The 12,547-nt window shown below is 37.0% G+C and overlaps 1 protein-coding gene across 1 annotated transcript; it reads right to left on the bottom strand.

Moving 5' to 3' along the window:
* Positions 1 to 1,426: 1,426 nt before the first annotated feature.
* On the bottom strand, positions 1,427 to 7,620 carry arf3b (ADP-ribosylation factor 3b). The gene is made up of 5 exons (XM_084733257.1): positions 7,511 to 7,620; positions 4,165 to 4,417; positions 3,961 to 4,071; positions 3,737 to 3,861; positions 1,427 to 2,265 (listed from the first exon to the last, which is right to left on the bottom strand). Exons 2-5 carry the CDS (start codon positions 4,310 to 4,312, stop codon positions 2,104 to 2,106), a joined length of 546 nt encoding a protein of 181 aa, XP_084589383.1. The 5' UTR covers positions 4,313 to 4,417; positions 7,511 to 7,620; the 3' UTR covers positions 1,427 to 2,103.
* Between the last annotated feature and the right edge of the window lie 4,927 nt (positions 7,621 to 12,547).

Here is a 12,547-nt window from a genome sequence, read left to right as displayed (position 1 = left end):
GTGAATGATTTGATCCGGTTACCCTGCTTTCTTTCACAAAGTTTTCCGACACATCACTGAAATAACAGCAGTGTACTGGTGCCACACCAGAAAAAGAGAAATGGATCAGTATCACGTTTCATCAGGAAAAATTTATGACGATGTTTTTCATGTTATTACAACATACAAACGTATTACATTCTAACACAAAACTACTTATTCTAACAATATGCTACTTATAACATGAAAGGTTTAATGTTAAACCTGATGACTTGTTGTTCATGTATTGACGTGATCACTTACACTTTTAAAATGTCATGGTATAACAAAAAGTTATCATGTTTTAACTTTAAACCTTTTGTTTCAAATAGAAGTTATCACATTATAACATCAACACTTTAAGTTAAACCAGTATGTCAGTAGTACTGTAATGACGAGAGGTTCTTGTTACATTATAACGTGAACCATTTTATAACAATAAGTTACCACACTAACATTAAACTTTTCACGTTTTAAGAAGATGAACAGTACATTGTTGGAAAAAAAAAATCTTTTGTGTAACTGTGATAAGTTTGTGTGTTGTGATAATGTGACATTTATAACAAGAAAACATCTGTTATAATGTGAAAAAATCTTGTTATATCATGAAAACATCTCATTTAGGGTGAAAATATTTCGTTATAACATGGAAACATCTTTGTATAATGTGAAAATATTTTGTTATAGCAATAAACTTTTCAAATTATAATGTGACACTGATCTGTTTTTCTTCTTCTGGTGTGGCAGTAATACGCTTCCATACTGAAATAAAGGATTATGCATGTCAAATAAATATTACAGCCATAAATAGATTCATCAACAATATTCACATTCAGTAACACAGACTTATCAGCAATAGAATCATCCCCCGATATGCAAGTCTGAGACAAAAACGCACAAAGCGAGAGCAACCTGATGCAGTTTGAGTACTCATAACATGGTCACACATGAAGGCAGACAAGCAGCAGCTGTGCAGGTCGTGTGTGTTATAATAATCCTATATACTGCTTTCACATCAAAAGACCATGAAGCTGACAATGTTGTATTTAGCGCAGGTTGAGAACTACAAGCAGAAATGGGTGGTTTGGGTTAGTTTCTGCATCCTAAACAGCACCAGAACACGATGAGGGCAGTTAGAGAAAAAGCCTACAAACAGCGTCAACATCCATGCAGCTCTGACGATGGAAAAGTACGCAACAATGTCAGCGAGATCTACCAGGACACATGCAGTTCAGGCAGTTGAGGACGTGTTGAGCGTTTTAAAATATTTAAAAAGGGCAGGTTTGACGCTCTGGTTGGCCACATGGGGAGTAGAAACACGCCACAGATATCAAAAGATTTTCAAAATGAGGCAGTAAGAGGACACGTGAAAGAGGAAACTTCAGTCGTGTTGCCTTTTTCTCTTGTTCATGATTAATACTGACCTGGCTGCTTGCACAAATACGTACAGTGCGTGTGCACACTCCCATATGTATACACTTCCTATCCGAGTACCAAAGTGCCTCAGCATTGCTCACAAATGAAAAGGGAGAACAAACCATTAAAGTGGATTATTAAGTTGTGATTGTTCTCAAACATGGCTCTGTTACCCCCGCAGGAAAGGAAAGAAACAAACAGGAAGTGCAACTGACACAGAACAGTTCTTTGCATGGATGACTGACAGTTGAAAGACACACATCAACAAAAAGTCATATTGGACTCATTGCTGACTCAGTGGAGTCACACATGACTTGGTACAGCACCTAGAGACTAACATACAGTACATTGCACCTAAGGACAAGAGGTGGACACAGGAAAAGCAAGTGTCTGCTGTGATTGCTTACAGTTGGTGTGCATTCTTGTGTGTGTGTGTGTGTGAGTGTGTGTGAGTGGTTAAATATGAAGTAGATGGGAATCTGTTTTCAATAAGCGGAAATCGGAAACCTCAACAGACTGAAAATAAAAGCCTAAAATCACCCCCAAACCCAGAATCTTGCTTTTCACCTACCAATCAAAACCCTTGTTCCTAACACGCACCCACATTTCCCAAAAACAAATAAAAAGTTGGACGGGTGTGGCTGCTGGCTGCTTTTTCCAGTTTTCTACTTATTTCTTGTTCTTGAGTTGATTGGCCAGCCAATCAAGACCCTCATAGAGGCCGTCGCCGCTGGTGGCGCAGGTGGCCTGGATGTACCAGTTGCGGTGACGCAGGGAGTGTAAACCCAGCTTGTCTGTGATCTCAGCAGCATTCATGGCGTTTGGTAAGTCCTGTCACAGAGGAGAGAGGTCAGTGAGGAAGTCAGGACAGGACAGCTTATGTCTTATGTCTTCTTTTACTGTTTGGGTTAAAATACTCATGTACTGACTATGAATATGTGTGTGTACTTGTATGTACTTATTTAAGAGTATATGCTAATGAAAATACAAAAATCCAAATCCTTGTATTTATATCTAAATCCAATCATGTTTTTTCCTGTAAAACAAAATATGATGTGTTTTTATGTAGGCTTAAACCAACCAGTTTCATCTAAAAATATCATGACATCTACATCACATTTATCATTAAACATCCTCAACAGCTCATATGTCAGCTTGTGACATTCCCACTTATCAATATTGAAGTCAAATTCCTCCTAATGTTATATCCAACTTGCCTATCCTGTTTCACTCAGAAGTATGTCACGATACAGAAGCTGGAAAATCTCAAAATGCTGTTTCATCTGGACTGGAAATAATGGTTTCAATAACCATTTTTTGGGGAAAATATGCCAAAATTCTTTGGTTCTAGCTTTTTCAATGTTCAAACATCCCTGGTGAAGTGTCATGTTAGGGTTTCATTTAAGAATAAATTATGTTGAAAAGGCTGTAAGCAGAAAGTTACATTTCTACATACAATTTAGAAAAACTCCACAGTCATTTGGGGATTTTATTTTACAGGTTTGGGGTCAAGTTTAGATCTCATTATGTTGTCATAATCTAAACGTTGTAAGCTCTGCAGTATGAAAGAATTTGAGCTGAAAATTTACAGGCAACAATTTTGATAAATTAATTCATCAAGTAATTAATTCTTTCAAGCATTTGGCAAGCAAGATGGCCAAAAGTTCTCTGGTTCAACTTTTTCAATGTGAAGATTTCTCTTTTTTGTAAAAATCTTTGAATTTTTGTCAATTTGTTGGGCTAAACAAGACACTTCAAGATGTCACCTTGGATTCTGGGAAACTACAAAGAGTATCTTTAACTATTTTTCATTTTATAAACAATTAAATGATTAATTGAAAAAATGATAGACTAATCAATAATGAAAATGATGTTCAGCTGTAGTTTTTGACAGGATTACCTTATATATTACATTACAGTTGACTTTCATGCTACTGGAAAAGGACAACTGCTTCATCATTAATAGAGGGAAGGGCTTTAATGTCAGACACTGTCTCATGTGAATGTATATTATATACGTTTTTAGTTGTTAATGTATGAACTTTGGAGGTTTGGTACCATTTCTTTGACTATATTAATGTGATCTGACCCAGATCAGTGGTAGCTGTAGCACTGTTGAGATGAGCCTTTCTTCTCTTTCTCTGCTGTGTTACATTGTAAATGCTAATGAAACTACAATGAAAATGCAGTACAATATTTAAATCGCTACTACAAGGTGGGCTTATGTGTTGCTGATCCTCCACTACAAACCTGCTATGTATTAATTTGTGTTTATACATGCAGAACAGTTATGGTTCCTTGCCTGTTTATTTGCAAACACAAGGAGGACTGCATCTCTCAGTTCATCCTCAGCCAGCATCCTCATCAGCTCCTCTCGTGCTTCGTTCACACGCTCTCTGTCATTACTGTCCACCACAAAGATTAGACCTGAAACAACGAGAGGCACAAACTTAACACATTATTCTTCTGAAGAAGAGAAGAGGAAAGTGTTCTCAGTATAATAACCCTTTGATTAGCTGTGCTCACCCTGTGTGTTTTGAAAGTAGTGTCTCCAGAGAGGGCGGATCTTGTCCTGCCCACCCACGTCCCACACAGTGAAGCTGATGTTCTTGTACTCCACCGTCTCCACATTAAACCCTGAAAACAAAAGCAGGGTTAAACAACATGTAAAGCAAACATCACAGGCATGACAATACTTTACAACTAATGTTATTTCAACTGTGCATGTACCAATGGTTGGGATTGTGGTGACTATTTCTCCCAGCTTGAGCTTGTAGAGGATTGTTGTTTTTCCTGCAGCATCGAGCCCCACCATCAAGATTCTCATCTCCTTCTTTCCTATCAGACTCTTCAGCAAATTCCCAAAAATGTTCCCCATGATTCAGATGAAGTTCTTCAACTTCAGTGTGTGGCTACAATCCTGATTCTAAATGCCTTTCTGCGCAGTTTCACTCGTCCAGCAGGGGTAGATTATGAAAGAGGGCTGAAAGGAAACAGAACAAATAATCATTTAATAATACTTTCATGTGCATTGATTTTTTTTTTTTTATTTAATCCTTTATTTAAACAGGTAGTCTCGTTGAAACTGGAATCTCTTTTTCAAGAGAGACCTGTGTGCAGATAAACATATACAGTTTAAACACAGGCAGACAGATAATTTACAGACACACATGAAACATTTCAGTAAAAAAAACATCACAAGTGCAATTACTATATTGGGAAGTAAACATTCAATGAAGGATGCTTGTCTAAATTATTCGAATAAAGAGAGAATTACTAAGCTAAACTGTCTGTGAGGTTTGTTAACACCTCAGCTCACCTTCTCTCACATTTCTAAAAAAACTACACCACCATGCCAGAAAATCTCACATCTAAATGCATATCCTGAGACAGGTGCAAGCTATGCTAATCGCCCACAGTCTTCATCACAGAAAGGGTGAAGGAGATGCATGTCAGTGCCATGACTCCAGGCTGCAGCACAATCTGTTCAGACCCTTCTCACTGTGTTTTTTTTCTCCTTCAAATGTTAGCCTGTAACAACGCCAAGCCCTCAGAGCACATGCAAAATGTCCTACATTACCAGGACTACTTTGAACACATCCAGTTCAACCCCACCACAAAGCCACCTGGAACAAAACAGGGAGGGAAAAAAAAAACCACATGTCCTCTGTAGTTCAGATTCGCAATCTAATAGTACATGAAGGTGATTGTAAAAACTCTAAATATTGTAAGAGGCTAGAATTGTTTTTCAGGTGTAGCTGTCAACAGAGGATATGAGTAAAATACAATTCAACTATCAACAAAATTGATAAAATTGGAACTGCACATAACAAAACAATCAGAGCTCAAAGGGCCACATACTAGCTTTCTGAGCTTTCAACCACATATTACTAGCCTGATTATCAGCTTGATTAGCCATGCCATTTAGAGCTGCAACGATTAATCAATTAATTGTCTACTTTTATGTTAATCGCCAACCATTTTGATAATCCATTAATTGGTTTCTGTCTTTTTTTTAAAGGAAAAAAGTAAAAGTTGTCTGATTTCAGTTTCTTAAATGTAAATGTTAAGTGTTTTCTGGTTTCCTTACTCTTATGACACAGTAAACTGATTATGCTTGGGTTGTGGACGAACCAAAACATTTGAGGATGTCACCTTGGCCTTTCAGAAACACTGTTAAAAATTTGTCGCCATTTCTGACTGTTTATGGTCAAAACAACTAATTGATTAATCAAGAAAATAATTGACAGATTGATTGATAAGGAGAATGATTGTTAATTGCAGCCCTTGTTTCATTTCATTTCATGAATTCATGTAATTTTAATCATCTGAAGCGCCAAGCAGATTGGAGATCACTCAGATTTGGAGATCTGGAACCAGGTTGTATCTCATGTTGTAACAATTAGACAAAACATACCAATAACTAATACAAACTGAACGTACTGTCAATACCGTACTAGACTGTGATATCTATCACAGTATTACATGGTTCATTATTTTATTCTATTATCTTTATTTTATAAAAAGAACTGCTACTGATGACTGCATAATTCAAACATTTGTTGCCAAAGATGATTTTTTTGCCTGTGCTTAGCTCATGGCTGGATATTTTTTATTTTATTCAATTTTATTATAAAAGGAAAGCCGAAGCACTTTAAAGGACTAGTGTGTCAGATTTAGAGGCATCTACTAGTGAGCTTTGGACTGCAAACACGTCATCTCACACAAGACTGTAGAAGAACCTACAGTGGGAAATGAATCTTGCACAAAACAGGGAAGGCTGCGTCTAGAGCCAATGTTTGGTTTGCCCCTTCTGGGCTACTAGAAACATGGCAATGCAGCATGGCGGCCTCCATGGAAGAAGACTTAAGCCCTCTGTAATGGTTCCGTCTATGGTAATGAAAACATAAAGATTCTTATTTCAGGTGATTCCACACTAATCAAAACATACTTATATTATAATTATATATATATTAATATTATATTCTATTTCTGCCATATTCTGCCAAACTATTCATACAAACATTAAATAGTGTGCAAATGAGATTTATTTAATAAAGGACATTTATCAAGTCATCATATTTCTGATTTTCCTGTTTTTTTTAAATATTGTAATAATCATATCATACACTTCTTTTTTATTGTGGTATCGCTTAAGTTTTTGGTATTGTTACACAGCTACTTCTGAATGTACAAATACAAAACCTTTGGACGTGCTAAATTGTGGGTTGTGTGCTATATGGAATGTCATAGTGTTTGTTCACATTGCACATACTTTGAATGATATTAGTTATATTTCAATGGAAAAGAGACAAGGTGGTTCAACTGATATTGTTTATATTCTTATAACGAAAGTGCATTAACGTAATCATCTTATGCAGAGACTGACCAGACGGAACAAAGTGAAAAATAGAATATTAAATAAAAATAAATAAAATAGTCAGTAGATATATGTGGATTAACACCAGCTCTGTCCATGGTGCTGAAGAGGATCACAACATTTTACTATACTGTCTGACACCAGCACCATCCTCACACAGATGGGTTAACCTGTTAAAATAGGAGCTGTTAAAATGGTGATTGATGTGCAGGGAGCAGGGCCACAATGTGCCGGCCTGATCATGTTAATCAGCTCCGGGTGACTCAGGTTACGTTAGCAGGGATGCTACGGTAGGTAACGTTACAGCCGTTATTAGCCGTTAACATCGGCCCCGCACATCTCTCCGCTTTAGCAAAGCACTTACACCTAATTTCAGCTACTTGGCTCGAAAATTTCCTTGTTGTCTGATCTATTATAAACTCATTTATCAGTCTTGTTTAGTTTTTAATCGCCGAAGCCGATGAGACGTGACGGTTGCTAGCGTATCTGCCGTCCAAATCCACCCCATTCATCCATCCGCTCATCACCTCAGCGGGGCGGGCAGCCTGCTGCCAGCGAGCCGGCCGCCGCCACCGCGTCCAGCACGGAACAACACCAAGGCTACACACAAACACAACATTATTTAACCAACTACTGCTGAGACCTGGCCTACATGTGTATTATTGGGTTGATGGTGGTGCCAGCATCCTCACTTACCTTAGCTGAGGAGTCCTCTAGTAAACGTCTCACGGTGTTTTCTGGGGGACAACGCAGCAGTAAACGAGATCTCGCGAGAACAGAGGTCAAAACCAAACCGGAATTTTGTTGACAGGAATGTTGAAAGGACGTTTGAATAGCCAGGTTTGTCCACACTGGTGTGTTCACAATGTATTAACCACAATGTATTAACCATACCAATAATACGGTATGGTCTTGAATATTGAATATGTTCACATCAGTCCTTATTTGTCTTTTTATATATTAGCAAACGATGCTGCAGTAAAATGGACACAGGAAAACACCTGTGTATTCCTCCACTGTCCATACATACAGAACAAATATCATATAATCATTATCATGTGAACAAATAAAAATGTTGCAGTGTTTTTACAGTTCTCACTTATTTGTATTTATATTTTTACCTAAAAATCTACATTTTTTAACTTCTATTTTAAGTTCATTTTTACTCACTTACATATACAAATACATAGTTCTATTTCTTCTGTTTATATATATTTTGTGGTGTTTTTTTTTTTTTTTGTATCTTTACTGTTTTTTTCACACTTGTTTTGGCATTATAAAGTTCTTTTAAATTGTATTGAATTGGAAATGGGCTCTGCACAGGTGAGTGACTTGAGTCTTAGTTGTTTTTACTATTGGTCCATAGCTTAATTACGTAATTGTGTGTTTCTGCCCATCCAAAACTCGAATACTCCTTCAAATAGTCATTTCAGTGATTAGTTATGGACACATCTAAACAAAAATAGCAAGTCTGGATGGATCTGGATGTGTAAACAGCTGTCACAACCAGTTGTTTACCCTTTAGAACCCTATGAGGGAAACTTGTCTCTTCTTTATACAGAAAAAAACCATTAAGGGTTGTGTCAGACAGCACAGCACTTATCAGCGTGTTAACAAGCACAATAGTATCCTGGCCATAACCTGGATTTTGGAGTATCCTGATTATGTTTTGCACCTGTAAACTGCTTTTCCCACTTTCAGAAACCGGGATAAGACCTTATGTTAGTTTTGAGGAACCTGATATAATACCTGGAGTATTCCAATAGAAACCATGTAATAGTGACATGTAAGCCTTATCTATTCAGGTGTCTGAACCATCTCATTTGAGGTGATGAGAAATCAAGACATGCCTATAGGTAGACAATCAGAAATCTGGATGTGGTTATAATTTGAGGACATGTATAGCCAGGTTTTTCCATATTCCATGTGAATGCCATATACTGACTATAGTAAAAAACACAAAAAAAAGTCTCACAACCAGGGTACTTATGCACATGTAAATGCTCTCAATTATATGAGGAATGTTGATAGCAATCATTTGTTTTAATATATTTACATTTTAGGATTTCAAAGGGCAATTTTGTCCATGTGGTCTCCCTCTGCTTTGGACCTCTGTTCCCCCACTGTACATCCCAGAACAACAACCAGTGTGCCCCATGCACTGGTGGACTCAGTGGGGGGGGCGTGGCATGGCAGGCAACTGGCCCAGGTGCCCGATATTTGAAGAAAATGTCTCAAAAGTCCCCTCTTAGAGGCCCATATGATAGATAAAATCTGACACTGTGCCCTCCATGCCTGGCCCCATGGTAAAACAAACACATGCTGGGCCTTTTTAGAGCCCATTTAGATTTATCAGTTTCTGGTACTTTGTATGGCGCATGCTGGTTTACTGGCATCACTGGATAATTCTGTTAATTTTGTTCATCAGATACATTCAATTTATTGGTCTAAACTGGGGTTTTTTTCTGTTAAAAAAAGCTTTATATTTTAGGCCAGAAAACTGCAAAATTCAGCTCTAGATTACGGTGATGTGATTTACATGCATGGAAATCCATGCCTACACAAAAAGCTGCATTCTGCATATCATGTTGCATTGTGTTTTGTAACAAGTGCAGGCTTCACACACTCACCATTGCATTTTATATGAATCTAACAGAGGAGAAAAACAAACAAGCTGCTGTTTATTGTCAAGACACTGTTAAACAAATTACCTACAAATATACAGCCTTTTATCATATCATTCCAACAACTATAATACCAGTTCTACAAGTCAGATTCTTTTAAATGTTTCCAGGGTGCAGTCAGGGAGCTTGGTCAACCTGTTTTTTTCTTTTTATGCAGCCTGGGCATGGAATGAGTTGCAAAATAACATTTCTTTAGAAGCACTTCCATCTTTAAATACCTTTAAAGGAATTTCACAAAGTACCCTGACGGAAACATGTTGCTGCTTTAGATAATCCTTGTACTGTGGTGAAATGTGATATGACTATTGCTGGTATGGCCTGTACGTTTTACTCTTTCTCTTCTGTTGTTTTTTTATGCACTGTATGTTTTCTAACCTGTGAATGGATGATAAAATAAATATATAAATAAATAGCTAAATAAATAAAAATGAATGAAGTACATTTGCATGACAGGTTCACACAACAGTGATCAAATTCTGAGAAGCACCACCAGCTTCTCTCATTAAAACACTGCAAACCAGCTCAGGAGATTTCCAAGAGATGACCAAAAGTTACAGACGTACTTCACTGCATTTTGATTAGCTGTATGCTGATTAGAATCAAGTTCAGCAATGATGTGTTCACTGTAAATTACGAGACTGCAGATTTTGAAGTTGGTATAAATCTAATTGCTACAGAGTCTGGCATCCTGTTATATAAAGTTCCTGTTGTATGTGTGAAGCCACTGAGTTTTCAGGAAATGGTGAACTGGTCTGCTCAGTATTGCATAACACTTGTGCAATATTTTCATCCACAGATGGGGAACAAAGTAGAGTTTCTAATTTGGAGTAAATGATCAGTATAAAACTGTGCATAAATGGCAGAGAGCATTTCAGTACAACACGGTCCTGATTTATGGTGTTGCTATCTCATATGACAGACAGAGCAGATCATAATGACATGTTTTCAGCCGCTATTACCAAAGAAAATCTTATGCATTGGTTGCCTTTGTGAACCTTTAGGCCTAAAAGCATTTTAATACAAAGATTGAACGTGGCGACGGGGCTGAATTGTGTATTCAAAAACAGAACACTGTGGTTTTACCAGAATATAGTCCCCTATCTACTTTTGTGATCTGAAGGAGGAAGAAGATTTTATCTTTAGTTTGCACACAAAGATGAGTCATTCATTTCTATTTCAGTGCTGCACTGTGACAGTATTTTAATGTATCTTTATTGATCATGCACTTAATTTAATACAGTGACTCTTTAATTCCTGTAACATCAGCCATTTAGGTTTACACTGACCACATGTTCACAATGCTTCATACCACACATGGTTTACTGGGATTTGATGGGTAGACATGAATATGTAACATGGCATAACACTAGGACTGCAACTAATGATTATTTTATTTATCAATCAAACTGCTGATTATTTTCACTATTAATCAGAAATAACAAAGAAAAGCAACAAATCCTTACATTTAAGAAGCTGAAACCAAATGATGACATATCTGCTTGAAGAATGTCTGAAATGATCAATCAGTTATCAAAAAATAGTATGTACAATTGCAGCTTATTTTCTTTCAATCAATTAATCAACTCATCGTTGCAGCTAGACATCTGTCATTGATTAGCCAAGGTTTGTTTTAGTTTGCACCATCTACCAAAGCTTAACTCCTAGCTCTGACTCCTCTGCATGGAAAACTTTCCTTTGTCTAATACATGAGCATGTGGCACAAACAGTGCAATCTGTGCTAGTGATACTTTCATGATTTCCTGCTGGCAAACAGAGGACTGGAGACAGTTGGTGATTTAAATGGTTGTAGTTTTGCAGGTCATTGTTGCAAATAAAGTAAAGGGAAGTGGTGGGAGTAGCTTGTGGATGACAGCAACACAGCTGATGAGGTGAAAAGAACTGAGTCCTCAGGCAAAAATGTCTTCTTCTATCCCTTCCTTAATACAACTGGGATTACCAGACACATCAATTTAGCATGTACAACTCTCACGAGTCTGAGATTTTAGAGGATGACAGTGGCAGAATGATAATGTTGCATGTCTTATTTACTTATTTGTTTATTTAATTTTGACATTTTTTAAGCAGGATACTATTACATAAACAACACCGCCTCTAACCCACCACCCACAGCCCTGCATTCAAGAAATGTTTCACTCATTCACAATTGGAAATAAATAAATAAATAAATAAAATTCAATCAAATAAGGTATGAGGTCTTGGTGTATGTTTATTTATATAAAAGTAAGTATTGCAGCATTAAATAGAAAATAAGGATGAGTTTCCACACTTATTCGCTATCCAGTCGGTGTAATGATGGTAATACGGCCATAAAAGAGCTCCACATTTCTACGCTTCTGGTTTCCTCCTTACACTGCACAAGATATTTTCAGGTGTATTATAGGATGTTAATTAATTTAAGTATTGCTTCTGCAAAGGAGGACTGAGGACCAAGTGCTGAAGCAGGTTCTATGGTTACAGTGACGCTCTCACTTTGAAACTTTCTGTGGGTTTGATCTTCTCAAAGTGTGAGTGAGCTTCTCTCACTCTTTCTGTCAGGATCACCACATTGAGACGTTGTTAAAAAAAAAATATGTTAACAGTTTGAGCTCCTCTCTCACTCTCTCTCCTGATCTCTGGCTCACTGTGTTCATATGCAGAGTCACAGAGTGTCATAAAAATATAAATCTGTATAACAATAAGAAAAGGAATGTGGAAATATAAATAGTTAGTTTGATCTTGTAAATATTTAAATTGTTTGAACTAATAGTTAATTTCTCCCAAAGCTGGATGATTAACACACAAATTACACTTCCACTGCATGTTTATATTGGTATCAACATATATTTCTCTTTATTCTTCCAGTGCAGGGAAGAAAACAGAGCCCAGAAACAGGATTTTTTCTACAGTTTTGGTTCAAATTCCATGACAGGTTTTTTTTTCATTTTTACTTTTAAAGGAGCAATATGGAGGACTTGCACATGCAGAAACAAGTACTGTAGTTTACATAGTGAGTTGGCGACATGGACAGTCTATTAAATAAGTTGAAATC

Source organism: Lutjanus erythropterus, chromosome 2, assembly GCF_056507025.1.
Source record: "Lutjanus erythropterus isolate fLutEry1 chromosome 2, fLutEry1.hap2, whole genome shotgun sequence".
Classification (NCBI taxonomy): Eukaryota; Metazoa; Chordata; class Actinopteri; order Lutjaniformes; family Lutjanidae; genus Lutjanus; species Lutjanus erythropterus.
The sequence above is the reverse complement of the archived record's forward strand: the minus strand, read 5'-3'. Positions and strand labels throughout refer to the sequence as shown.

Excerpts from the sequence above, each read along its gene's own strand:
- arf3b (XM_084733257.1), bottom strand. The coding sequence starts at position 4,312 with ATGGGGAACATTTTTGGGAATTTGCTGAAGAGTCTGATAGGAAAGAAG. Across the intron at positions 3,862-3,960 it reads CTACTTTCAAAACACACAGG|GTCTAATCTTTGTGGTGGAC; the intron begins GTGAGCACAGCT and ends TCGTTGTTTCAG. Across the intron at positions 2,266-3,736 it reads TTGTGTTTGCAAATAAACAG|GACTTACCAAACGCCATGAA; the intron begins GCAAGGAACCAT and ends CCTCTGTGACAG.